This window comes from Peromyscus maniculatus, chromosome X (assembly GCF_049852395.1).
Source record: "Peromyscus maniculatus bairdii isolate BWxNUB_F1_BW_parent chromosome X, HU_Pman_BW_mat_3.1, whole genome shotgun sequence".
In the NCBI taxonomy this organism is placed as follows: Eukaryota; Metazoa; Chordata; class Mammalia; order Rodentia; family Cricetidae; genus Peromyscus; species Peromyscus maniculatus.
This window is the reverse complement of record NC_134875.1, coordinates 48717347-48745322: the sequence shown is the minus strand read 5'-3', so window position 1 is coordinate 48745322 and position 27976 is coordinate 48717347. Positions and strand designations below refer to the sequence as shown.

General features: G+C 45.8%; 1 protein-coding gene across 8 annotated transcripts in view; it reads left to right on the top strand.

The window, feature by feature from the left end:
* Tmem164 (transmembrane protein 164) overlaps positions 1 to 27976 on the top strand; it is a 166325-nt gene that overhangs the window by 115503 nt on the left and 22846 nt on the right. For all 8 annotated transcript variants that reach the window (XM_015992039.3, XM_015992079.3, XM_042269046.2 and 5 more), the window contains one exon: positions 13612 to 13690. In XM_015992039.3, coding sequence (XP_015847525.1) covers positions 13612 to 13690 — 79 coding nt within the window. The remainder of the gene's footprint in view (positions 1 to 13611; positions 13691 to 27976) is intronic.

The following is a 27976-nucleotide window of genomic DNA, read 5'->3' as shown; positions in this document are numbered from 1 at the left end:
CAAGCATGAGGTTCAGCCTTAAGCAGGTCAGTCTGGATGTGTCGTTCGCCCTCTACAAAACAGCCTGATTGACCTTTGCCTTGCCCTTACCCTTGCCCTCAGTTCCTCTGGCGGCCTTTTAAACTGTCTCTGTGTTTTTAGCTTTTCCTGAAAAAGAGAGAGAAACAAATACTGACTTTCTCTCCTTGAGTGAGAAAACAAACAATGAGTTCATTGCTGAATTTCAAGACCTGAAGTATCTTCCTGTGGACTCCAAAGGTTGTTTTCTAGATTGCATCCCATTTGACCAGTTTGGAAAAGTTTGAAGAAGTGGTAAGCCTGGAGTTGGTGAGGTTCACAAGCTCTGTGTCCACTTCTGTGGGTAGTGTCTATGTCATAGTAGCCAGGGAGGACAGGGCCCTTGAGTCTCACCGCTGACCCACTCGATTCTGTCAGTAGAGCAGCATTAGAAATGGAAGAGACCACAGTGGTGGAGATCATGGGCTCTGAAGTCAGATGCCTTGAGTTAAAGTCCCAACTCAGTCAGTTAACAAGCCTTGAACCTATCTATGCACAAGCTAGTTAGCTGAACATTTATCTATTCCTCTTTCTTTCAAATAGATATTGGCGCACACAGTTGGGGAAACACATTTACAATTGTGGATTTGTAGAACCTTCACCACTCATCCAACGCAGGTTCTCTTTTAATTTTGCTCTTGCATGTATTTGTTTACAGACAGTGTAATTCCTGCAAGCCTAGCATAAGAACTAACTAACCCATGTGCTATCCTTCCAATCCTCCTGCCTCTGTCCTTAACTGCCCCCAAAAGAAAACTGCCAGCCTGAGTTAGAGCTATTATTCCTTTGCTTGTTTTAAAAACTAGTTTAGCCGGGCGGTGGTGGCGCACGCCTTTAATCCCAGTGCTTGGGAGGCAGAGGCAGGCCTGTCTTTGTGTGTTCAAGGCCAGCCTGGTCTCCAAAGTGAGTTCCAGGAAAGGCGCAAAGCTACACAGAGAAACCCTGTCTTGAAAAAACAAAACAAACAAACAAACAAACAAAAAACGACAAAAAAGAAAAGACTAGTTTAATTGGAAATATTTTTTAGAAGTCGGAAGTAGTGGCCATACATAGCAGAAACCTTATTTGCTGGACATGACAGGGCTGTTGCACATGTGAACACATGGTCACTGTGACTGCATGCACAATGCCTGCGCAAGAGCAAGCGGCCCCAATCCCAGCATGGATGTAAGAAGGCCTCAGGGAGCCCCACCCAATAGCTGAGAAAGGATTTGCAGTTGATGGCTGCTGAGGGAGGGAAAGTATGTTTTCTTCAGGGATGTGACTCCGGAAGGTTGCTGGTGCTCCAGTAGATGATCCAGCATCTGTGCACATCCAGACAGTGTCCTCAGTGGGTTTCAAAAAAGAGAGCACATGAAATTGCAAGAGAAAAGGGGCGTAGAGGAAAAATTGGAGTGTAGGGAATAGGGAGTGGATTTAATCAATACATACCATATGCACGTGCAAAATTCTCAAAAAATAGTTTTATCTCTCAGATGTACAGATATGTCTATAAACATGAGTATGTAGTCAGGTTTTTAAATAAGATGTTACTTAGTTTTAGGTGTTTACTGGCCTTTATGGAGATGATATCATGTGTATCGTTTTCTAGGACTTCCTTGTTCTATACAACAGTATATTAACATGACTCATTGCTACTATGGAGTGCCTATAACTATAGGAATACTTTTCAATGTGACATTCCATCACATTAAGTGGACCAGTGTCCTTCTCTGTTCTACCTGGGCTAGCCATTTGGTTTCTAGTAGCTGACTGTTACAAAAAAGGTGCACTCACTCTGTGCCCCAAGTTGTTCGTGGTGGAGAGAGCGGCACTAGCTGTGGCAGCAGGAGCATGGGGCAGCTGTCACCTTGCCTCCAGTCAGGAAGCACACAGGGCAGTGCGTGTTGTTCTCGGCTCGCTTTCCGTTTTGCCTTTTCGTTCAGACTAGACTAGCAGCCCACGTGAACGTGATAGCATCACCATTCAGAGCGGCTCTTCCCTCTTCAGCCACGCCCCTTAGGACACGGTCTCTCTCTCTCTCTCTCTCTCTCTCTCTCTCTCTCTCTCTCTCTCTCTCTCTCACACACACACACACACACACACACACACACACACACATACACACACACACACACACAGCCTAGAGCAGCAGTTCTCAACCTGTGGGTCAGACCATCGGAAAACACGTATTTCTGGTGATCTTGGGAACTGAGACACCGCTTAGTAGCAAAATCACAGTTACGAAGTAGCAGCGAAAATGATTTTATGGTTGAAGGGTCACCACAACATGAGGAACTTTATTAAAGGGTCGCAGCTTTGGGAAGGCTGGGAAGCACTGCCCTGGAGATATGCTTTTTAGGTTGTTCTACGTCTAGTCAGGCTGAAGACGGAGATTAGCCACCACAGTTGGCCAGGGTATTGATTTGCTAGGACTTCTGTAATAAGGACCGTCTTACACCCTGGGTATGTAGATATTCCTCACAGGTCTAAGATCAAGGGATCAGCTGGATGCTTTTCATACTGGGTTCTGTCTTTCATTTGCTGACGGCCTTCCATGTTTTTCTCTGTATCCTAATCTTTTACTCTCTAGAGGATGTTGGTGGTCCATTATTGAATTAGGGCCTAATGATAATTAGAGCCCACTTGTATGATCTTTTTAAAGGCTCTGTCTCTAGGTACAGTCAGGTAATCATGTACGGGGGGGTGGGGGGGTGGGTTATGATTTTAATACTTGACATTTAGAGAGGTGGTTCAATCCATTAGCGTTTGGAAGTATTAGTCATTAAGATCATTACTGTTCATGCTCTTCATCATTAAAACTCAGGAGAGAGCAGATTTTGTGTCCTTAGGAACACTCTGTCGTAGTTGCTGTTGTTACTGCTGTGTGTGATTCTTGTCATGCTCACTCAGCATCGTTGTGCCATCAGAGCTTCTTCGTGCGTCACATTCCTTTCCGATGTGACTTCAGGTACCAGCAACAGTTACTCGGCATGGTAGCTGCTCATTTCCCATGAGGACAGGTAACAGCTCCAAAGTCAGCTAGAGGTGGATGGTCAGGAACTAAGAGAGTTCATTTTCAGCTTGGTTAAAATAAAGAACTAAGTGAAACCTTGCAGAATAGCTCAGGGCGAAAAGAGCTGGAACCGCCGCTCCACCCAGTTCTGTGGGCCTGTCCAAACAAAGTAGGCAGGTCTGGGCAGCGGTGTCTTTTACACCGGGAAATGTGTTCGCCCCATGAAATTGCTGTGTCACCAGAGCAAGCAGCATCTTTCATAAGCTCAAAATATCTCCTTTGACACTAGGGAGCTTACCCGCCGTTTGGCAAGCCTAACTGTGGTCCTATTTGCTGGGACTCAGAGAACAAAGGAAGTCGGCGGCGTGTGGTGCTGGAGGAAAGAGCAGGGCTCTGCCCTGACTCCTCACTCCACCTTCCTCTCATGTCAGGAGAGGGAATGAGGTGGATCATAATGTGCTTGCTTGGGCTCTAGGCATGTGACCTCAAAAGATGCTTAATGAGAGTCATCAGGACAGATACAATGATACCATGGGATCTTGGAGGTCTGCCCTTTACTTTTTTTTCTTTTTTCCGTGTGCTGAGTATCAACTCTTAAGGCTTTGAGTGCTCTTAGCAAATCCTCTAATACTGAAGTTCATTTCTGGGCCTAAAAGTTATTTTTTAGACATGTTCAGATACTCTGAGGGAAAGAACTATAGAGGTTATGAGAAAATTTGAACTCTAATCATCATTAGTGGCTTAATGCATCTTCTTAGCTAAAGAGTCTTATGACACACATATATAAAGAATATAATATTTAAGCTAAGTGTGGTGGCATATGCCTTTAATCCTGTGGTTCTCAACCTTCCTAATGCTGTGACCCATTAATACAGTTCCTCGTATTGTGGTGACCCCCAACCATAAAATTATTTCATTGCTACTTCATAACTGTAATTTTGCTACTGTTATGAGTTGTAATGTAAATATCTGATATGCAACCTGAAAAGGTCACGACCCACAGGTTGAGAACCACTGCTGCTTTAATCCCAACACTCGGGATGTAGAGGCAATTGAATCTTCAGAAGTTCAAAGCCAGCCTGGTCTACATAACAAGTTCCATGAGAAACTAGTACTGAATGTGAGCTTAGCCAGTCTCAGTTTGACGAATATTGTAGATTTTTCTCTTATATGTGGTTGCTGCATTTTGTATAATAACTAAAAGTGTAAGACACAGAAAAGTAGAAGAAAAATTATCTAGGAGAAAAGGGGAACAAATGGGAAGGGAAGAAGGAGACAAGGGTTGGGGGAAGGATATGCTCTAGACGAAATATGTACCTGCACAAAAATTAAAAATAACTGCAAAATAAAAGCATGTCCTATACCCTATTCTTCCCTTTTCTGCTAACAGTCACTGCATTCATGTGGTGTTTGCTTTTTCATGTCTGACTTACTTCATTCAGCATCATGTTCTAGATTCAGTCACGTTGTTTCAAATGACAGGCTTCATTATTATTTTTTTATTCTTTGAGAGTTTCATATGTGTATGCCATGAGATATGAAATATGATCATATCTACCCTCCCATTCCTCTCTCTAAGTCTCCTCCCCTGTGTCTGCTTCCCAACTTCATGTCCTCTTTGTTGTTTTTAAAATAAGAGTCAACTAAATCCATTTACTGCTACCTATATGTGCATGGCTGTGGGGTCATCCACTAGAGCATGGGCAACCTATCAGTAGCTACATCTCTGAGAGGACTCATCCTCCCTTCCTCAGCAGCTTGTAACTGCCACTCCTTTCTCAGTAAGGGGTGGGTCCTGGTAAGTCTGAATGCTATCCACTGTACATCTATACTGTACTTTCTTTTTTAGGAAATTTGTTTGATTTTATTTATGTGCACGCGTGTGTCTTTGTGTGTATGTTCCATGTTGTGTGGGAGCCCATGAAGGCCAGAAGAGTGTATTGAGTCCCCTGGAGCTAGAGTTACAGGTGGTTGTGAGCTGCCTGAACATGGACACTGGGAACTGGACTTAGGTCCTATAGAAGAGCAGCAAGTGCTTTGAACCCCCGAGCTATCTCTCTAGGCCCAATATGCCATATTTTCTTTATCTTTACATCTGTTGATGGACACACAGGTGGGTTCCGTGCCTTGACTGTAGTGAATGATGTGGCAATAGACAGTAGAGTGCAGAAACTCTAAACTGAGAGAATTCCTCTCCTGCTGAAGAGGCAGTTGCTGTGAACAGTGTGAAGTATTCCTCTATTGACCTTGTTACAGCTTTAAACTACTTTAGTTATGGGACTAGTACTTGGCCACTTTTCATGTGCTGTCAGATTTACCTATAAAAGCATATAAAGTCTAAAGTCAAGTTATCTTCTTCCCTTTACAAACCTCTTGTCAATCTTTTCTCTCTTCTCAGCTTGGTAAACGCATTCCAGTCTTTTTCTATGAATTAACGTCTACCTAAAAGGATGTATACAAACTTTGCATTTTTCTTCTATAAAAAGGGATCATATTTTATAAAATGTCAAGGTGTTTTCTTTCACCTAGAAATGGTTAATGCCTTCTTTTTCTTTCTTTCTTTCTTTTTTTTTTTGGTTTTTTGAGACAGGGTTTCTCTGTGTAGCTTTGCGCCTTTCCTGGAACTCGCTTTGGAGACCAGGCTGGCCTCGAACTCACAGAGATCCGCTTGCCTCTGCCTCCCGAGTGCTGGGATTAAAGGCGTGTGCCACCACCGCCCGGCTAAGGTTAATGCCTTCTTTAAAAAAAAATGTAATGGTGTAGTTCATCTTCCAGAGTATTTCCTGGTGAAAATCCCATTGATGAACACTTAAACTGACCCCTCCTTTTTGTGTTTACTTTCCGTAATTTGGATTGCTTCTAAAATTTTCTTCTGGAACTAGAGTGCTCACTTTAGAAGTTAAGAGGACTTACTGCTCTTGCAGAGGACCAGGGCTCAGTTTCCAGCACCCACATGGTGCTCACAACCATCTGTAACTCCAGTTCCAAAGCAACCGATGCCCTCTTCTGGCCTCCACAGGCAGTAGGAACTCACATTGTGCACATACATCTATGTAAGCAAAATACACAGAGAAACCCTGTCTCAACCCCCCCACACTCCCACCCCCCATACATCTATGTAACCAAAATACTCACACAGAGAAACCCTGTCTCAACCCCCCCCATACATCTATGTAAGCAAAATACTCACACAGAGAAACCCTGTCTCAACCCCCCCACCCCCACCCCCCATACATCTATGTAAGCAAAATACTCACACAGAGAAACCCTGTCTCAACGCCCCCATCCTCTACCCCCCCAAAAAAGGAAATTTATGATAACTTAGATACTGGCATATCTAAGTTACTAAGATTTTTATATTTATTTTATTTTTATTTTACATGTATAACAGCCTTGGCTGTCCTGGAACTCCTTGTGGAACAAGCTGGCCTTGAACTCACAGGGATCCATCTACCTGCCTCTGCCTTCCTAGTGCTGGGATTAAAGGATCAAGTAAAAAAGAATGGACATCTAAAATGTTTTATAGCAGTTGACAAATTGTTCTCCTAAATGAATTTTCTCTCTCTCTCTTTTTTTTCCCACCACACAGCTTTGCAGTATTGGTTCATGATGATATGTTATTTCAATTGAAAAGAATCCCCAGGTTTTTAGTCAACAACTATTGACACTGAAAAGCTGAAATAGTAGCAGCATCAACTACTTTCTCACTCCTGCTAGAGCAATTGTCCCCTCGTCCCCATTCATTTTCTGAGTGCATCCTGTCTCCAAGCTTGCCGAGTGTGCTTGTTGTGCGTGCCTGAGCCATTGAGCTCTCCAGTACTCAAGTCATCAGCCAGGGAGGCATGGATGCGGTAGTGAGACAGGGGAATTGCTGTGGGTTGCTGGCTGCTATCTAGCCGAATTGAAGCAAAACAAAAGAACAACGGAATTCTGGTGAGCTCTTTGTTCAGTCCGAGACTGTCTCAAAAAATAGGGTGAGTAGCTTATAAAGAAAGACAGCTAAACTACTCCCTCATCTCTGCAAATGTCCACTTGTACGCGTGCGCCCCCTCCCTCCCTCCCTCCCTCCCTCCCTCCCTCCCTCCCTCCCTCCCTCCCTCCCTCCCTCTCTCTCTCCCTCTCCCTCTCCCTCTCCCTCTCCCTCTCTCTTCTCCCTTCTTCCTTCTCTAGTACTCACCCTTTTTCAGGTCTAGTCAGATTAAGCATTGCTTTGATTATTCTGTCTTTATTTTGTACTGACTTGTTGATTTAGTCTAAGAACACCTCAGCCCCTTCACGATATGACTTTGCATAGTTACTTTATGGAATCGCAGTCCACAGTCTAGACCTTTTGAGTGTGTCCTGAATGTATTGTGCCTTATTTAAGCAGCTCTTTATGGACGGTTCTCGCAGTTGTGGGACTTCTTTTTGTGACTCTTGGAACAGGTAGTACCTAATTGAAAGGAGTTTGGGGCCCCACTATGGCAGTTAAAGTCTGTGCTCGGTTCATGAAGATAAACTGTTGGAAAGCCGAATGTTGCCGGAAGGACCAGTGCCAACAGCAGGTGTACCTGTGGGCTATTTCCTTTCCCATTTGAAGGTCTGTGGATGGCCAGACTTAGTGGCGCACACCTTTAATCCCAGCGCTCAGGAGGCAGAGGCAGGCAGATCTCTGTGAGTTCGAGGCCAGCCTGGTCTACAGAGAGAGATCCAAGACAGCTAGTGCTGTTACACAGAGAAACCCTGTAGTGAAAAACAATAAAGGGGGGAGGGGGTATGAATTAATTTTGTAACTTCCTGATGTTAGACATGGACTCTTTTGTTATAAAATTATTTATTATTTGTTTTTCTGTATAGAGGTAGGAGATGTGTGTGTGTGTGTGTGTGTGTGTGTGTGTGTGTGTGTGTGTGTGTGTGTGTGTGTGTGTGTAGGTCAGAGGACAGCTTTCAGGAGTTGGTTCCGGTCTTCCACCATGGCATCTGGGGACTGCAGTCTTCATCGGGCTTGGGCTTCAAGCATTTTTACCTGCAGAGCTATCTTGTGAGGCCTACACACAACTCCTCTAGTAATGCCGAGTCTGCTGTAGTATGGCATGAGTTCCTCCAACACACAGCATGTACCCCGCCTGCATACAGTTATTCTTATCCCAGCCTGTCCTTCCTTATCTCTGAGGAGCCGAAGGCTAACCCTTTCTTTGTTCTGTGCTTTGGGTCCTTTGCCCTCCTGCCTGCTTCCTGTCCTGTCCTCTGTCTCGTGCCTTCTGCCCTTACTCCTTCTGCTTCCTCATCTACATCCAGTCTGCAAATATATTTAGGCTTTCCCAGTGTTAGCAATTATCCCTCTGTGTTACCACTACCTCTTAGTTATAGCTTCCAACTCTCCATCCATTCCATCTTCTTGAAAGAGGGTGGTATCAGCAGAAGAGTGGAGGGCGTAAGGTGTGATTTTGGCGTGCTTGAAGAGGGTGTTAGGAGGTCTGTGCATTTCAGAATTTCATCCAACACACGTGTCTTTGCACCTATTTTACAACCCAGTTATGCGCGTGGATCGCTTGTCTTATTTGCGTCTCTTCTCGCCTTCTCCGACTCTCTAGCACGCCAGACCGCATTCCAACTGACGTAGGAGTAGGTTCCGCTAGAGAAGGAAGCTCAATCACCAGAACCGTGACTAGCATGGAGTGGGGCGGGAGGGTAAACCGCCATCAACTGAGAGGGCTGTGAGGACATCAGCATCTTCATGGAGCGACTGAAGTACTTGTTAAAACAAGAAGGGATTGGATTGTCCAGGGAATAGTGTGAAAAGAGAAGGGATTGTGCTCGCGATGGCCAGAGGGACCCAGAGAATAGAGGAGGATTTCAAAAACTGAGAAACGAGGCCGATGAGGAGAGGGACAGAGACGTGGGGAAGCTGGAACTCAGGTTTTTCCAGGTGACCTGGGTGTCTGGGCCGCCTTTTGGTGGTTGTAGTAACCAAGGATGGCGGATGCTTGATCTCCACAGCAGAATCTGATGGTGTGACCATCAGGTTTGTGAGGTGGAAGGGAGCAGGTTGCGGCCCTTCCTATGAACAGGCTCCGTATTTCTAATGTTTTGTACAGTCTGACTCTAAAGGCCTAGATCATTTCCCCATCTGATTTCCTTTCATGCTAAAGATCATCTTGACTCAGAAGTGAGAAGAAAAGTTAATGATCTGTTTTGCTCAGAACCCTTTTTATTGCTCTTGATCTTGAGTTGCCTCAGCGTCAGGAGGCCGTGGCTGTAGCCCCAGGATTTTTGTGGTGGAAAAAGAGCCATTAAGTTTTCTTATCTGTCAGATGTGTCTAACCATTTCCTCATGTACAACCACTTCATGGGAAATTTGCACTAATTAAAATGTTACAGTAATGCAGAAAGGTTTACTTAACACGTCACACAGTACTTAATAGAAGTGTATCATTTGCTATTAAGTGGTAAGTGCTGATTTTCAGCTGCCGTCTGGCTCTGTTCTTTATTGTCGTTGTGTGTTTTGGTTTTTGTGCCCTTATTCCTACTAGTAGTCTGCTGGTCCTACAGCTCTCAGTTCTGTTCTCCCTGTCTCTCCTCATGCTCCCACACGTCTACCTTAATGTCTTCCCCCTGCCTAGTCCTTGTGGTCTGGCATCTGTTCTCAGTTCGGCTCCCTTTGCGGCATTACATTCCAGGGAACTCTTGAGTAGGAGCAAGGCAACCCTCACTGCATGCATTTGAACAGGTGGGAACAGGGAGTCCTTCATTATAAGATAAGATTAGCCACTAACGTGTATTGGAGTGACAGCGGGCAGAGCAGACTGTGAAGGAGCCAGTCATTTGAACAGGAAGGGGCTGGGCCACAGAACCATGTAGAGAGACAAATAGGGACATGTTCTAGTCCCGTTGCTGTGCCCATATTGCCTCCCACTGTTACCGCCCCAGTTGAAAACAGTGGCCTTCTGCATAAGCGCTTTCTGTGGGGCAGGCTTTGGGCGGGGTAGTGGGAGCAGGGCAGGGGAGAGGTCTTCAGCCACAGGTTGGTCATCCACAGATTCTGCATCCACAGATTCACCAACTGCATTGCATGTATCGGAAGTGTTAGTCTATCCTAAACAAGGTACAGACTATTGTTATTATTTCCTGCGCAACACAGTATGAGAAGTATTTTTTTCAGCATTTACATTTACATCAGGGTTTATAAGTCATCTATATACAACTTAAAGGGTATCTAACCTCTTGACATTGTCACAGGACATTGTGATCTACACATGTGTGGCCTGCATTTATAATTGTCTTAAGGGGCGTGTGGCCAGACCTGATCTAAAATATCTAGGCAGGTACTAGAGAGATGGCTCGGTGGTTATTCTTTCAGAGGACCTGGGTTCAATTCCCAGGACCCGTACTGGGTCGCTCATAGACACGTCTAGCTCTATTTCTAGAAGATCTGGTGCCCTCCTAGCCTCTGGGGCACTGCACGTGTACACTCAGACATACACATATACACATAAAATAAATAAAGGAATTAGTAATTAAAGGGAGCTGGAGAGATTGTTAAGTGATTAAGGGCACACTGATGCTCTTCCAGAGGACTCAAGTTCAATTCCCAGAACCCACATGGCAACTCACAACCACATATAACTCCAGTTCCAGGGGATCATATGACCTCTTCTGACCTTTATGGGTACTGCATGCTCATGGTGCACAGACATACATGCAGGCAAAACACCCATACACATAAAGTAAAAGTAAAATTTAAAAAATGGAATAGAAACTCCCCCTACGCCTAAAATGCCTAGGCAGATGTTTATAGGTTATACACAAGGGCTACATTACTTTTTTGTTAGAGACTTGAACATCAGATTTTGGAATATGGTAGTTGGATTTTGGAACCAGTCCCCCAAAGATACTGAGTGAAGACTGGCTATATATTGCCCGAGATTATCCATTTGAGATCAGGCTGCATGCATTTGAATCCTGCCTCCATAATGAGCTGTAAGTTATCTAACCTTTCCGAGTCCCAGTTTCTTATCTGTAAAATGGAGATAGTTGAAAAAAAAATTTTTTTTTAAATAATAGTAGTTCCTGGCCCACAAGAAGCACTATACAAGTCTTACATTTAAAAAAAAAATATGAACCCATCTTAGAACACCACAATTATTTCCATTTTATTAATGCCAGCGATAGAGTGGAGAGGTAGCAGAGTCAAATCCAGAAAACAGGCAAAGCAGGCTTGAAAAGCTTAAAGCTGCTGTGCCCAGCCACGTGCCAGGCCATGCGGGTGGGTGCTTTGCTTTCTCGGGGGGCTCTGCAGGAGGTGTGGACACCTGAGTACAGGGTACAGGTGGACAGCGGAACTGCATGGTGGTTCACAGGGACTGCTGGACACATGACCTTGATCTGGCTTTGTGCCCCATGCTATGGGACAGTAGCCTGGCCTTAGGCTCATTTTGGAGAGTGGTCCGTGTTGTGCCTGTACCCAGAGAGCTGAACCTTCCTGGGATACTTTCTCCCTGTCTAGTATTGGGTGGCTTCATTGAAATCATTCAAAGGTGAGAGACTGAATAGCTTATGGCATAAAAACATTTGAAAAGCATAAAATAATGCCCCAATTAGAACCACTATAGTCATTCTTAACCATATCAGTTAGGTTCACATCGGAGCCTCTTAGGCCACCATACCAGCCTTCTGCTAGTGATACCGTGTGACAGATGGCATAACCAGTTGTAGCGTGTTCTGCAGACTGGCGTGGAACCGTTTCTTCTTTTCTGGGTTTAGACATTCCTCTGTGAACATAAACTAGTAGCTGTGTATCATCTCGACCCCTGGTAAATTTTCCTTCAGTGTGGAATTCCGCAGTCAAGAGCCAGAGCCATTGTCTGTGTCCAGGGTCCATTGCTGGCCCGGCTACCATTCTGGGAGCGCTGCCAGGTCCTGGTTTCAGCTCTTGGCACAAGGCGGCCTTGGCCGGCCTCATATGCATTGGGTGCCTCTAACCGTTCCCTCTCATTAGCACACGGTCCTGATCCTGTGCTTGCACTGAAGGGGGCAGGAAAGCAGCTGACACCTTCCCTGGAGTTCTTGTCTCCGGGGCTTGCTTTGGAGTCTGTATACATCACGCACGCATGCACGCACGCACGCACGCACCCACGCACGTACGCACGCACGCATGCGTACATGCACAAGTACGCTAAGGGTTGAGCTAAGGGTTGAGAATTTGCTTTAGATGAACGGCCTGGCAAAATTCATTTTTCTCCAGAGTTGACAGTCCAGCACTGAGTTTTGTTTTGTTTTGTCTTTTGTTTTTGTTTGTTTGCTTTTTGCATCTTGGTCTTTCAAAAAATTAATTCCTGGAGGATTTCATACAGCATATCTTTATCATATTCTTTCTCATCCTCTCAGCACTTCTGTCTGGAGGGAGACAGAAAAGGGGTGAGAGAGTATTGGATGTGGGGAGGGCAAGGAAGGTCTTCTTGGAAAACTGTGTCACAATTGGCCCAGCTCTAGAATAAGGTAAACCCTCAACAAGCACCCAAGTATCCCACGGAGAAACTCATTATTCTTGGATCTGGACTTGTCCACACCGAGAACTCCTTTTTTTTTCACATTTGGAATATGAGTTTAATAAATCCTCCATTGAGGCTGGAGAGATGGCTCAGAGGTTAAAAGCACTGGGTGCTGCTCTTCCAGAGGTCCTGAGTTCAATTCCCAGCAGCCACATGGTGGCTCACAACCATCTGTAATGAGATCTGGTGTCCTCTTCTGGCCTGCAGGCATACATGCAGGCAGAATACTATACATAATAAAAATAAATAAATCTTTTAAAAAAATTTTTAAAAATCCTCCATTGAATGTTCTTGTCAAATGAGGAGTAAACTTTTAAATCCTCTGCTGTCTGCTTTCCAGGAGTGGGACTATAGGGACTATAAGGTTGTTCCTTCAGATGTATTCTGCAGAGTATTATTATTTTTAATGCAGTATTACATGTATATTTATATTTGAGACAGGGTTTCTTTGGTGGCCTTGGCTGTTCCAGAACTCACTCTGTAGACCAGGCTGGCCTTGAACTCACAGAGATCTGCCTGTCTCTACTTCTCGAGTACTGGGATGAAAGGCGTGTGCCACCACAGCCTGGCAGAAATATGTTTTTCTGAAAGGAACACTTGAGAAAGCATTGTAATCACATCTCGGCCTTTTGGCTAAGATCACGTGGAGAAAGCGTTATATAAGCCGTGTTAAAGTAGCTCCCGCCTTTGCAGAAACCACTGAAGTCCGTCTCGTCATTCACCAGTGGTCTTCATGGTGAATCTCTCTCTGAGTGGATACATTGCTATATGCAACATCCGTTCAATTTTAATGCACTTTTTCCGGTAGAGTGTTTTCCCTGTACCATCTCTGTAAAATACAGCTTGGAACATGCCAATTGAGAGAAGAAAGTTCATTCATTTCATTCTTTTTTCCTTGAATTGTGAAGGGAGGGGAATGGATGAAATGTCAAGGTTGCCGCCACCTTGTGGGTCCTAAAGGCTAAGGGGTGTCTAGCAGAGTCTAATAGGCCACCTGTTCTGAAATGTCTCTCTATCTTTTCCCCACAGCTCCCCTTTGAACTGGAGATTTACTACATCCAGCATGTTATGCTCTACGTGGTCCCCATATACCTGCTTTGGAAAGGAGGTAAGGCCAGCAAATCACACACCTCTGGAATCTCCACACCTTCCCTTTCTCTCTGTTTGGAGGAGTCACACGCTCTTGGGTGCCCACCAGGATCTTGGGGGTGCTGCTTGGCTGACTATCTACAGCATGCTTAATGTCGGTCCCTAGGCGCTGGGGTAGTGGGCATGAAAGAGGTCTGCAAGGAGTCTGGAGGCTGTTCAAAGCATCCCTTGTAGGTGAGCATGGTACCGCTGACTGCCTGACCCAGAACCTAGGTTTGGGGTTCTTGGTGGTGGCCTGGGGTTTGCATGGCACCCAGCACACCGTGTCGTTCTTGTGCTTCTGCCTCCCCTGCGCCAGTGTGCACTTCAGAGTCCTCCATCCTATCAAGAGACTTCGAATTCTTGTATCCACGGTCTCAGGACCAGAAAAGCTACTGGGTGAGAAGTGCCCAGAATAGGAGATCATGGGATTGAAGAAAGCGGCAGACGAATGTATCATCCTTCCTGTAAAAGAAAGGGCTACAAATGTCACCTTAGCCAAGCAGGAGATAGCACTGACCTAGTAGAGACAGACTGCGAAGGAACCTGAAGCGCTAGTGATCTCTGCTGTAGACAGAAGGACGGGACAGTTCCTGTGCCTTCTGCGGCTTCCCGAAAGCCTTTAGAACTGGAGGGTTTTCCTCTCTCCTCACCACCAGTTGCTGCTGCCCTGGTTGCTGTGATTTTTCTGGGAGACCAACCACAAAGGTCCATTTCTATCACTTTCAAAATGGCCCGAGGCCACCTGGGGCCTTGAGCTCACTAGCTGGTGCTCTTGAAGTACTGGTGGGCTCAGGTGCCTCCTGTCATTCAGACTTATCTCCTCTTCCCTGGCCCCATCAGGTCTGTTTCCACGTTCTTTGATGCTGCTTTAACCCGGTGATGCCACTAGGGGTCTCACTCTGTCAAAGAACTCTTCCCTTTAGTTTGATTTGAAAGTATTGTTTTCCCTACTGAGCTTCCAGAGAAGTCTAACATTCCTGCATCCAGGAGACTCCTGCTGTTTCTCACATCTTTCCTGGGTGGCATAGGCAACAGTCTAATAATAGTCAAATCTCAGAAGTTCATGTATTCTGAATGGAACCAGAACACCCAGCCCATAGGTAACTAATTGTTCCTTTCTTCTGAGATGTGTGCTTGGAAGTATGACCAAATCCACATGCGTGTCATTAAAATGATTTTGTACTCTGAGCTCACCATCAAAAGCTATCCAATAGCTGGGTGACATTGGCCTACCATGGAAAATACTGGGTAGTTAAGGCTTTTCCTTCTGGGGTGGGAGTAGGGAACAGGAGAGAGACAGCCCAGGATGTCATACCCTCTAAACAGGGTTGATTCTCTGCAGCCCTCTGTTGGGTCTGTTTCCATGTGTTTTGAGGCAGCTGAGCTGAGGAAATAGGGATTCTGAGTCTTCAGTTTCTACTTTTTAGTCTTCCACTTGATGTGAAGCATTAACACTAGCAAGAGTAATACGAGCCACAGTAAATAATAATAGCAGCTGCCTTTTTATTGACTACTTGTTCTGTGCAGACTATGCATTCTGTACATGTTTTGTTTACATACAGTTTTAAATAGTCTGTTGATGAACCCTCCTATGGACGAGAAAATTAAGGCTGAGAAACATTAGATAAAACTGTTGCTCTAAGGAACAAAGCTAGAACTCCAGAGTAGCCAAACTTCCTTAACTTGGGCTTTCTCCCACATACCGTGCTGTCCAGAAGGTCAGATGTCGTCTTTGTCTTGACCGCATCGGCCTGCAAGTTCTGTCCTGTGTGCGTCCTTTCTCCTCTGCTTCAGTTCAACAATGTACTCAGTGTGGATTTGTTGAGCACCTCCTACGTGTCAGGCCCTCGTAGCTGTAAATGGGGGACCCAGGGGGGACGTAGAGCATTGCAACACAGCATGGCGGGGGCTACAGAGGGGAGTGTGGAAACAGAATGCCATTTCCAAAGCTCAGCTCATCTTCGTTTCTGCACCATTTCCAGGAAGACAATTGTACGTTCTTAGAGAAAATGCTGCTAGTATCCGAGCTCCCTAACTCATGAGATGCACAATAGGACCGTAAGAAGAGGTGGTATGCTCTTTTATTGCTAATACCTCATTGTCACCCGAGCTTGGTGAGCATTTAGCTGGCAAGACAGGAAGAATGATGTCCCTTTCACTCCAGGTCTGGGTGAGAGCATCTAAGCAACCCATAAAACTTGAAGGTCCTATTCTTAGGATGGTGGAGAGTTCCAGGGCTCTGCTCCTTTTCTAACTCTTTGCTGCCATCTGCTGTTCACTTAGGAATCGTGAGCATGAAGAGAAAACCGTGAATTTCTTCCCAAGTTAGGCTAGCGTTGCTTTTGGTCCTTATCCTTGGGCTCTACCCCTGCAGGAGGAGGCATGAGTCTGGAGAGATGAGACGCGAAGTCCCTGGTAAAGTAAGAAAACATAGTTTCAGGTTTCGGTTCTCCGCAAGACTCTAGGAATTTTCCTGAAATAAATGCTTGGTAGTTTTGGCAGGAGCACAAAGTTCCTGTTCCTGGAGCTCGGGTGTAGGGTATTGAGTGGGAATCCCATTCCTTCCTCTTTTCCACGGGCCTTTCATATCATCACAGGCCATATGGCCATTCTTGTCCGCAATGTTCTTTTCCCGCTCCAGCCTGGCTCTTCCTCCCCCCCCCCTCCAACTCTTTGCCTTTGGTTTCCTGGACTCAATTTCCTTTTTGTTTTTTGATTTCCCCCCCTTTATTGTTAATGCTTGTGTTTTTTTTTAATTGTATCTTGCCACATTGCAGTTGTATATGCACATAGGGCACACCGTGATGCTACATACAAGGCAGAATGCTTGACTCTGCGTATGTATAGGGTACAGAATGATGCTGAAGCGTATATGATGCAGAGGGATCGAATCATGCTAATCAAACCGCCCCTCCCTGGCCAGCAGCTCTCTACGGAACCAAGACGCCTCTGTTTTCCCCAAGGCAGTGTGGTGTGCCCTGCCCCGTGTGTTCCCTGGTAACTCCACCATCTCCTCTAGGTCATTGCTCCATCTTGACTTCAGGGGAACATGCTTTCCCCTTGATCATTCTCTTTATCACTATCACCTGCCCTCCCCCTCCTCCCTCCTCCTTCCCCCTCCCCCTCCTTTTAATTCACTCATCTCCACCTTGTGTGTGAGTGGGGGCTGAGAGGCGCCTATTCGTACCACCATGCCTGGTTTATGCAGTGCTAGGATCGAACTCAGGATCTTGTGCTTGCTAGGCAAGCAGTCTGTTAACTGAGCTGTATCCCCAGCCCTTCTCCACTCTCCTTTTCCCCACTGCGCTCACCTGCTTTCCTGTTCACTTCCGTCACGTGCCCGGAAGTCTGGGGCCCGTGGTTCATAGTGTTTCCGTGGCAGGGTTAGCAGCATTCCGAGCGACCTCTTGCGAAGAAAATGTTAGTTGCACCCCTACCTACTCACGGTTTGGCCTGTAAGTTGCACTGCTTTCCACATTCCCTTCTCTTTAGCTACCAGGGTCTTGCTTTCCCCGAGACTGCTCTGTTTGAGATAATACACTGCTACGTCCATCTCTTTGGTGGGTAACGTCACTCTTTCCAGCTTCGTGTCTTCCCACTTAGCTTGTACCACCATGATCCCTTACTGGAATTTTCCTTTCCCAAGCTCCCGAGAGTTTTCTGTCCCCCTGTTCCCTGTAACTGGGAGCAGTTTCCAGTTCCTTTGTAGTGTGCCCGGTCTTAGCCTAGAGGAGAAAATCCAGTGATTCTGGTGAAGGGCACTGAGGCCTCCCAGGCCCTATTATAATTTCCCGTCAACACCACTGCTCAGTTCTTTCGCCTTTTGCTTAGATCCTCCACACATTGCTCTTGGAAGTCATGTGGAAACCTTCCCGCCCTCTTCTAGTGTGCTGCCTACTATATTCAAACATCCTATTCTTTGTATGCTCAAAATGCTGCCCGCGCCCGTGACTGAGAACACAGAAGTTAATATAGGGCAATTCTCTAATACTTCTCTCCACTTCTTCAGCTTCTTTACCCACACCACACTGCTTCATATGTTCATGGTCCGCCTTCCATCTCAGAAGAAGAGGTCGTCCTGATAGTGGCCAGTCACACCTTTTTGCCTCGTGGGGAAACCTCATTTCTTCGGTTCTTTTTTGGGGTGGTTGGTTTTGGTTTTGGCTTTTTGAGACAGGGTTTCTCTGTATGGCCCTGGCTGTCCTGGAACTCTGTAGAACAGGCTGGCCTTGATTGCAGAGACACACCTTCCTCTGCTGGCATTAAAGGCACGCACCACCACCGCCCAAACGGTGTTTCCTTTTTCCTTCCTTCTTTCTTTCTTGCTTTTTTTTTTTTAAAAAAAAAAAACTGGTTTTTCAAACAGTTAAACCCAGCACAATTCTGTCTTTGCCTTTTCCTTCTTCTCAAGCATCTAAAAAAATTTAAAGACTTGTCCAGTCCAAGCATAGTTATGAGTACAGCTCAATTCTCTAATACTTCTCTCCACTTCTTCAGCTTCTTTACCCACACCACACTGCTTCATATGGCATGATATAAATAATATTTCCCAATGTTTACTTCTTTAGGTATGGTGATTTTTTTTTACCTTCTTCATATGAACATCTATTACTCTGAATGTAATATATGTCCCTGAATCTACTGACTTTATAAAAAATAAAATATTATTCTTAAGGCAATCCACATAATGTTCATTAAAGCATAGCATTCATTTCCTGGCTGTTTTTTCAACCCTTGAAATATATATCACGATGGAAATGATTTACAACTAGAAATCAGCTCAGGAACTGTGTGGAATACATACATCCGTTCTCTCGGAGTCTGCCTTCTCATTATTCCTTACCACAGTGCAGTCCTACGTCCCTCTTTTACCAGGATCTTCACAGAAATGCCAAAGGCTGCCAACAACCCCCGTCCAACTAACCCTAATAACCAGTCTTTATCTACCAGGAAGCCTGCTGCACTGAGCACTGTTGACTGCATCCTTTCGGACGGCTCTGGGGTTGCCCTTCCCAGGTCTCCCTGTCTTCCGGCCTGCTCCCCTCACTGATATGCTTTCACAGCGTCCTTCCCAAGGCCCTGTTCTGTAATCCTCTGGGATGTCTGTTTCCCAAGAGGTCTGTTCCAGGCACATTCCCTCTTCAAGATTCTGCCACCATTTTGTGGATTTTTGTAGCTTAACTGTCAGTCAGTGTGAGGCCACCTGCTGCCACTACCTAAAGCCCTGATTCACGGGACTGAAAAGTTGTTTATTATTATTGTTACTGTTATCATCATCATCATCATTCTATTTGTGTTTGTGTGGAGGGAGAGGGAGAGACATGTATTGGGGGTGGGAAGTATGTGCATGTGTAGGCAAGAGAATAGTTTTCAGGAGTTGCTTCTCTTCTTCCAGCTTTATGAGGCTTCCAGGCATTGAACTCAGACTGTGAGTCCTGTAGGGGAAGCATTTTCCCTGCTGAGCCATCTTGCCGGTGGGTCACGAGGCTTATTTCTTAAAACTCATCACCAGCTCTTGTTGAGTGTCCCCAGCACACCTGCTTCAGCCTGATTATGATTTTACCCTTTTCACTTCCCCTCCAGCATTTCTGTTTTTCTGACATTACCTCGTGGCATCACAAAGTCACTCAAGGTACAATCTAGGAAGATCCTTGTCCCTAGGGTCGCATCTACCCATTCATTCATTCATTCATTCATTCATTCATTCATTCATTCATTCATCTACTCTATATAAAATGCTTTCTTTCCGTAAATCTCCTCACTGGCCACTAGGGTGTGCTAGTGAGCAAACCTCAGACAGTCCCTCTTCCTACTCCGCGTTGGTGAGCCGTGCAGTGCCCAGAGATAAATGAATCTGTTACAGAAATAGGGTAAAACGGAGATGAGTACTGTAAAGAAAGGGGGCTCTCGCTTATGAGAGCATAGGACAAAGCAAGCTGACCTTGTCTGGGGGCTCAGGAAGGGGGGAGAGCGTTCTCCTTAGGAAGTAACACTTAAATGGCGATCGGAAGGCTAAGTGGGAGGTTACAGAGCACATAAAGCTGTAGAGGCCGTGAACTCTTGTGGCTGGACAAAATGTCATGCATGTACATTAGCATTGGGGCAAGGGTGAGAGTGACGGAGAAGGCGGGTGGCCGTGGAGCCAAACAGCAGGTGGGTCAGGAATAAAAGGCTTTGTGAACCATTAGAGGTTGGCCATGGTTGGTTGTTTTTTTGTTTTTTTAAATTGTGTTTTGTGTTGTTGTTTTTTTTTTTTCAGGTTGTTTATACAACACCGGGAGGCAGTGAAAGGTTTAAGAAGGACCATAATGCTGGCTTATTATACACATTGATTTTGTCGCCAGATTCAAGTTCATTTATAAAATCTACAAACCTTAGTTTAATAGTTGAAATACAAAAACTGGTATTATTAAAAATGACCTTTCTAATCCTGTTCCATCCATGCTATTTCTGCCTGCACTATACAGGTAGCAACTACTTTGGGTTTTTGCATATCCGTCCATAGTTTCCTTTCATGTAGTTGACCTTCTGCACCCACGGGTTCTATTACGTTTCTTTCTTTTTTTTTAAGATTTATTTATTTATTTTGTATACAGCATGTATGACCAGAAGAAGGCACCAGATCTCATTACAGATGGTTGTGAGCCACCATGTGGTTGCTGGGAATTGAACTCAGGACCTCTGGAAGAGCAGTCAGTGCTCTTAACCATTGAGTCATCTCTCCAGCCAACGTTTATTTCTTTATCAATGCATATGCATGTGTGTCACAGCATGCATGTGGAGGTCAGAGGACAACCTGCCGATATGGTTCTTTCCTTCCACCAAACTGGGGGGTGGGTCTGAGGATCAAACTCAGGTCCTCAGGTTGGCAGCCCCGGGTTCTGTTTCTTCCACATCCCTGGGTTCAGTCAAACTGTATTTGAAAGTATTTTTTAAAAAATTGTCTGCACTGAACATGTACAGACTTTTTTCTCATTATTGTTCCCTAAACAATATAGCATAACAACGTTTAATATAATGTTTATACAGCTTCGGGTATTGTAAATTATCGAGAGATGATTTAAATTATGTGGAAGGTTTGTGTATGTTATGTGTAAACACTGTTCTATTTTGTATAATCATCTGGAGCAGTGCTTATTTTGGTATCTCTGTGGGTTCCTGGAGCCAAGCCTCTTGGATATCAAGGGATAACTATACAAGGAAGTGAAAAAAATGATTTTACCCCGTCTTAAGACAAATACGCCAAACCAGCATGTCTGCTGTCGCTGTCGCTGTCGCTGTCGCTGTCGCTGGTGTGGCTGTGGCTGTGCTTTAGCTGGGAGAACTGTTTCAGCTAGGCCCTCAGGTATCTTTCTTTCCCTTTGCTTTCTATGGCGGCCTACTATCCCGTAACAGCGGTGGTAGAATCTGGTGGGAGAATGACAGTCCTTTCTCTAGCACAGCTAATGCCGGGATTCCTTCAAGCGTTAGCTCATTTCATCACAACACTTGTAGGGAGGTGTCCCTGTTATCATCCATTGAAGAAGTGGATGCTGGGCCAAGGGCAGAGGCATCGTTTGAACGCGAGGCTGTGGGTGGAGGCCTCTTCCCTTTAAACGGTGACATGGGCTTACAGGAGTGGACCACAGTTTATTGACTGATGTGCCTGTGGGTTGTTTCCACACAGATTTACCAGGACAGTGTTTTTCCACTCTTTTGTGTTTTTGCCGATCTGGTGGGTGAAAAGCAAAACCCAAACCAAAATAGTATAGCAGTACAATTTTCTTCTCAGTTTCTTTTTCTTTGAGTGCAGCTGAGCACTTTAGAATCCTGTTTGCAGTCTGCTCACCTTTCTCTCCTTGCTAGGGATGGAACCCAGGGCCTTATGTATGCTAGACCAACACTTACCACTAAGCCACACTCCCAGTCCCTTCTTACATATGTTTGGGATTGCATTTGATTCCCCTTCTTTGAACTCTGTGCTTCTCCTATGTGCTCATTTTTTTCTATTCTGTCAGTCCTTAAATACATTGAATCCCAATAGCTCTTTACATGTGAATAGCAGACATGGTGCCAGGCTTTGTTGTCTTTTGACCTTATTTGTGCTTGATTTTGATCGGGCAGAATTTCTATGTGATTTTAAGTTGTCTGTCTTTAATTCCATGGCCTCTGGCTTTTGAGTTGTGTTAAGAAGGCCTTTCCTCCTCTGTGGTGACCTATAAACATGTAGTAACCCTCTCTTATTTATCTGTGGAAGTACAGTCCAAGGCTCCCCGTGGGTGCCTGGAATTTGAAGTAGCACCAAAACTTGTATGTACTGTGTTTTTTCCCTCTGGTGATGTTTTCATGTATAAATTAGGTATAATGAAGGATTAATACTAGCTATCATTAAAATAATCATAGTAGCTCCTGCTTTCTCTAGAGCCACTCCTTGGGGTCAGCCTTGCGGCTCATCACCTTCTTCAGTGGTGACAGTTGGCTCCCAGTGGTTTCCCCTGCACCTTAACCCTCCGTTCTACTGGATTCCAGGGGCACTTCTCAAGTGTTCCCCTGTTTAGAAACTTTCAGTGGTCCCCATGTAACCCGGCCTCTAAGTTTTCTCTACCACATCTGTTTCAGCCCCTTCCTCGCCGTCTAAGGCTTGGCCATCCCAGAATCCTTTGTGCGCCCCGAGCTTCCTGTTCATGTCTGTGTGCCGCTTCTGCTGAGAACGGCCTTCTCCCTGCCAGCCCCGGGCCCGGACAACATTGGTTTCTCTAAACCCCCCTCAGCTGCAGCCTTCTCCAGGAAGCACTGACTGAAACCCCAGGCCCCCCTCCCTCGACCGCCTCCTTCCCTCCTGCTCCCCTCCTTCTGCAGGGCTGCTGAGCAGGTGGCTCGTGGTGTCTTTTTACATCTGGGGCCCCTGAAGTACAGGGAGGTTTTTCTTTTGTTATTGGTTCAAGAGTGGAGTGAATGAGGGACAGGACCCCCTGCCCCGCATTGCACGCACACACACATGCCTAAGGGAAGGTGTGTGTCGTCTAAGCTGACTGTTGTTGTCTGGGTGCCACACACTTTTGTTTTACTTTGGCTTGTAGAATCTTGATCTCATTTCATCTCCACACTGCCACTAGACTTACGGGAGCCTCACACACCTGGGGCCCATGACCTTGAATTAAAAAAAAAAAAAACACAACCCAGCTATATCATCTGGATTAACTCCAAGTGAAATGAAGTGTTTCAGTGAGTTATTGAATATCAGCAGCAAACTCCAGTTAAACCTACAGCACTTAAGCTTATTTTCCTTAATGTAAACCACAGATCTTCTCCTCTTGTGTTACTGTTTGCTGCAGATAGCTAAGAAAAGCATTCATATTTATCAGTGCCTAAAACTTTGCATATTTGCTATTTGAAAATCTTTCGATAACCAGATTGTAATGATTGGTTTCTTTTGTACTTCTCTATGTCCTATGCGTAACATTTTTATTCAAGGCTGTGGATGTAGCTCAGTTGATAGAGGACTTGGCCTACCATTATATGAAGGCCTGGGCTCAGACTCCAATACCACATGTGTGTAATCCCAGCACGTGGTGAAAGCAGGAGGTAAAGGTGTTCCAGGTCACCCTTGGGTACATAGTGAGTCTCGCCCCAGACCTGCCTGGCTACTCAAGACCCACCGTGTGTGTGTGTGTGTGTGTGTGTGTGTGTACTCTGAGAGGAAGGAATAGTTATGTTTCTTCAACTGCCGTAACCGTCCACGGTACCAAAAACTGAGGAGTACTTTTTATGGAGTTTATTCCGGGACTTGAAAAGGGGCAGGCAGGCTGGCTTCCACACACCAAGGAATCGCTGGGTTCAAAAATGGATATTGCCAGTTGCTAATGGGCCCTGGCATAGGGGTTAGTGCTTTGAGGTCTCTGTCTGTTTGTCACTTTGCAAGCTGGCGTAGTACTAGGACCTACCTTCGTGATTGTCATGAAGATCACCGGAGCCGATGTGCTTGCCAAGTCATAGACCGGCGTCTGGTGATTTCCTACTGTTATTATTATTATTCACCACTATTCCCTTGCCTCTTATGAATTTACATCTGTGTCTTCTGACTAGACTGTGGGCTCTGGGGGTGAGGATTATGCCTTGATCAATTCTAAAGCCACAGAGCCCTGTATGGACAGATTGCATGATTAGCAGTGGATTTAGCGGCTTCTGCTCCTCTCTTTGAGATGCTGATTTCTCCCCAGGGCCAGATGCTCCTATTACCTGGCTCTCCAGCTCTGCCTGAGAGCTCTAGCTACTTGGGCTGCTCTGCTTTACCCCACACCAGAGGCGATTTGTCTGTGGACAGGCAGTACACAAACTCCTCATTTTTAGAACCTTCTCCCAACTTGGCCCTCCTTCCTTGCCGTCCTCCGTTTCCTCCAGTTCCGTCCCCTCCATTGCTTCATCTTCTCCACTGACCACCAGTTCAGAAGTTTGCACTTCAAATCCTTAGCAGTGCTGGCACCCCCACCCCACCCCCACACACCCCCTCCCCCGGCCTCCAGCCTAGTATAGTTGCTCATTCTCGAAGATGGGGGTTACTTTTGTTTTCTCACTCGCATCCTTACCTCCTCTGTCCCCTTCCTGCCCTCCACCAACTCTGTCCCTCACAGCATCAGAACAAGCTGTCTAAAAGAGCCGATCTATTAGATTTTGTCCACTGCTTGTCACTCACCTAGGTTTTTTTTTTTTTTAACATGCCCGTTCCTTCACGTGGCATTAAAGATCACTTACAATCACTCGGACTCTGACCCTATTATTTAGTCCTTTTGAAACAACAATCTGCTGTACACACACACAAAAACACACACACACACACACACACACACACACACACACACACACACACACACACACACCAATGTTTCCCCGGTGGGCTCCAGGCCCTTCTTTGTAAATTAGCTCAAGGCTGCTGCCTTTTTTCTGGAGGTGTCTCTCACTGAGGCAGCTGGAAAGCACATTTTCCTTTCTTTTGTTTGTTTTTCCAAACAACATCGCCCTGGCTGTCCTGGAACTCACTCTGTAGCCCAGGCTGGCCTTGAACTCACAGAGGTCCGCCTGCCTCCGCCTGAGTGATGAGATTAAAGGCGTGCACCACCACCATTCTGCTTTTTTAAAAAAGATTTCTTTTTATTATTTTAATTATATGTACGTGTGTGGGGGAGTTATGTACACATGAATGCAAGTGCCCACAGGGGACAGAGGTGTGAGATCCCCCTGGAGCTGGGGTTCCAGGCTATTGTAAGCCTCCTGATGTGGGTGCTGGGAATTGAACTAAACGTCAGGAAGAGCAGTATGTGCTCCTCTCCACAGAGCCATCTCTCCAGCCTACGTTTTCCTTTATGTGCCTTTTTCCTCGCACTTTTAAGATGTCCATTGACCTTGATTGCACAGCTAGCGGATGTTTTTCTGTATTTCACCACCAGGTGGCAGCAGCCACACATTTTTAATCTCAGGAGAGCAAGTTAAGTTTGGATATTCGTTTTAAATCACTAAATGAATACTAAACATTGATTAAGGTAATAATCATTTTGTAATTGAAATGCTGTGGGAGCCAGGGAGACGGTGAAGTCCACAAGCCCTCTAGGATTTGGGTCGAGGTGACAGGGTAGGAGAGAGAGCGACTAACAGAGAAAAGGCACAGAAAGGAGTATATTTTAGGAAGTGATTTTTTTTTTCTGACTGCTGTAACAAAAATGCCAGGTATTAAATATATTATAAATATCGGAAATTTATGGTTCCATTCTGGAGGCTGAGAAGCCCAAGATCCAGGTCCCAGCAGATGTAGTGTCTGGTGAGGGCCCTTTCTTCATGGGGACCTATGTCTGTCTACATTCACGCATGTGCCCCAATGAACAGGTCCTCTGTGGCCTAGTTTGTAAGGGCACTGATCCCGTTCATAAGGGCTCTACTGTCTACTTCCCCGCCTTCTGGCGTCACCCCGTTGGCAGTGAGATTTCAACATGAATGTAGGGGACACGTGTTCCATCTGGAGCAGAGAGGAGATGGTTGAGCTTGAGGTGCTTCTAACCTATTCCGGCTGAGTTGTCCAGGAGACAGGATAGAAAGGTCTGGAGCTATTTGGGGGGAATTCTGGGAAGGGGTAGTAGACTTCAGTATCATCGGTATAGAAGCAGTGATAGAAGCTTTGTAATGGATGAGTTGGTCCAGGGTAGCCAGGTAGCCGGTGAGGTCAGGGAACCTGGAAAACAAAATGCTTGGAGTAAAGCGACCTGCAGAAGGCGGACGGACAGGAAAAGGGCTGTTGGGAGACTGCAGGAATGGTCAGAGCAACAGGAGGACAGCTGAGTTGTCCAGAAGTGAAAAGAATAGCAAGTTCCACTTGGATAGCAGTAGCCAAACCATGTGGGATCTGAGAAACACAAGATCGGGCCTCTGGAGAAGAGCGGAAGGTGTGTGTGCCAGGGGTGAGGGCCCGGGGGCATCGCAGAACCGATGGGAGACGTTGCCCGTCAGTGCTACCGTGGCGTTTCCTCTTCTCTGTTCTTTCCTTGGTCTCCTCTCCCCAGGCCTGGGTGTCTTCAAATCCCACGGTAAGGTCAGCCGTGTGAGAGAACTTTGGAAGCATTGCCGAGAAGCGGGACTCGGTGAATCATGAAGTTATGACGTGGGCTTGGTGGTGAATTAGAAATGATGATGCCGAGAGGACCAGGTGATGAGGAGTTCGGAAGAGGAGGCCAGGTTCTTTGAGGACCGTCCATAGAGTTGTTTTGTGTGTATGTTCACGTGTGTGTCTGCGCTCGTGTGGGGGCACGTGTGTAGACCGGAAGTCAGCCTCTAGTGTTGTTCCTCAGGCACCATCCACTTGTTCACGTGTGTGTGTGTGTGTGTGTGTGTGCGTGCGTGTGTGTGTGTGTGTGTGTGTGTGTGTGTGTGTGTGTGTGTGTGTGAGAGAGCTTGTGTGGGGGCACGTGTGTAGACCGGAAGTCAGTCTCTAGTGTTGTTCCTCGGGCACCATCCACTTGTTTTGGAGCAAGGCTCCCTCATTGGCCTGACACTTATTGAGCAGGCATGGCTGGATGGCCAGTATGATGCAGGGGGTCATCTCTCTCCACCCGAAATTATAAATGCATGCATGCCACAATACTTGTTTTTTTTAATTTTTATGGGAAATAGATTTTTTTCATGCAGTATATTCTGATCACACTTTACCCTCTCCCAACTCCTAGAAAATCCCCCCCATCCTCACACACCCAAATCCATACCCTCTCTTTCTCTCATTAGAAAACAAACACATACATACCATAATATGTGAGCAAAAGACTTAAACAAGTTTAAAACACGCCCAAACAAGGCATTAGGAGACAAAAAAAAAAAATCTCCAAAAAACCCCATTGAGCTTGTTTTGTGTTGGCCCTCTACTTGTGGGCATAGGGCCTGTCCTTAAGTGTGGTTTGTGTTCCTAGTGAGACTCCATTGGAGAAACCTCATTTTTCCTTTGTGAGCAGTGATTAACTGGAGATGGCTTCAGGGTTGGGGTGGGAGCTTGGGTCCACTTCCCCTTTCAGCACTGGGATCCTGTCTGGCTTAGAACTGTGCAGGCCCTGTGGATGAACTCTCAGTCCTCTGTGAGTTCATATGTTCATCAGTCCTGTTGTGTCTAGAAGGCCTTGTTGTAGAATATTATTTTCAGGTGTGTTACTTTTGTTTAGGTTGCATTTGTTTAACTCTGTGAAGCTGTGTTACGGTGCCTGTCTAAGACACCTGATGGTCTAATAAAGAACTGAATGGCCAAAGCAAGTCAGGGGATAGGTGGGGCTGGCGGGCAGAGAGAAAATAGAGAAGGAGAAATCAGAGAGAGAGAAAGAAGTAGCCAGAGAAGAAGGAAGACTCCAGGAGGTACACAGCAAGCCATGGAGTAAGAGGCAAAAGGTAAATGAAATAATTGAAGAAAAGCTGACTAAGGCCTTTCATTTATAATTAAGAATAAGCCTCCGTGTGTGATTTATTTGGGAGCTGGGTGGCGGGCCCCCAGAAGAGTAAAAAACCAAATGACAACAGCCTTGTTTCCTTGGTGTCCCCCATCCCCTCTGGCTCTTACAGTCCTTCTGCCTCCTCTTTCTTAGAGTTCGTGAGCCCTGATGGGGAGGGATTTGATGGAACTGAGTGTTCCAAGGTCTCTCACTCTCCGCACATTGTCCAGCTCTGGGTCTCTGCATTTGCTCCATCTGCAGCAGGAGGAAGCTTCTCTGATGATGGCTGAGCAAGGCACTGATCTATGGGTGGAGCAGAACGTTGTTAGGAG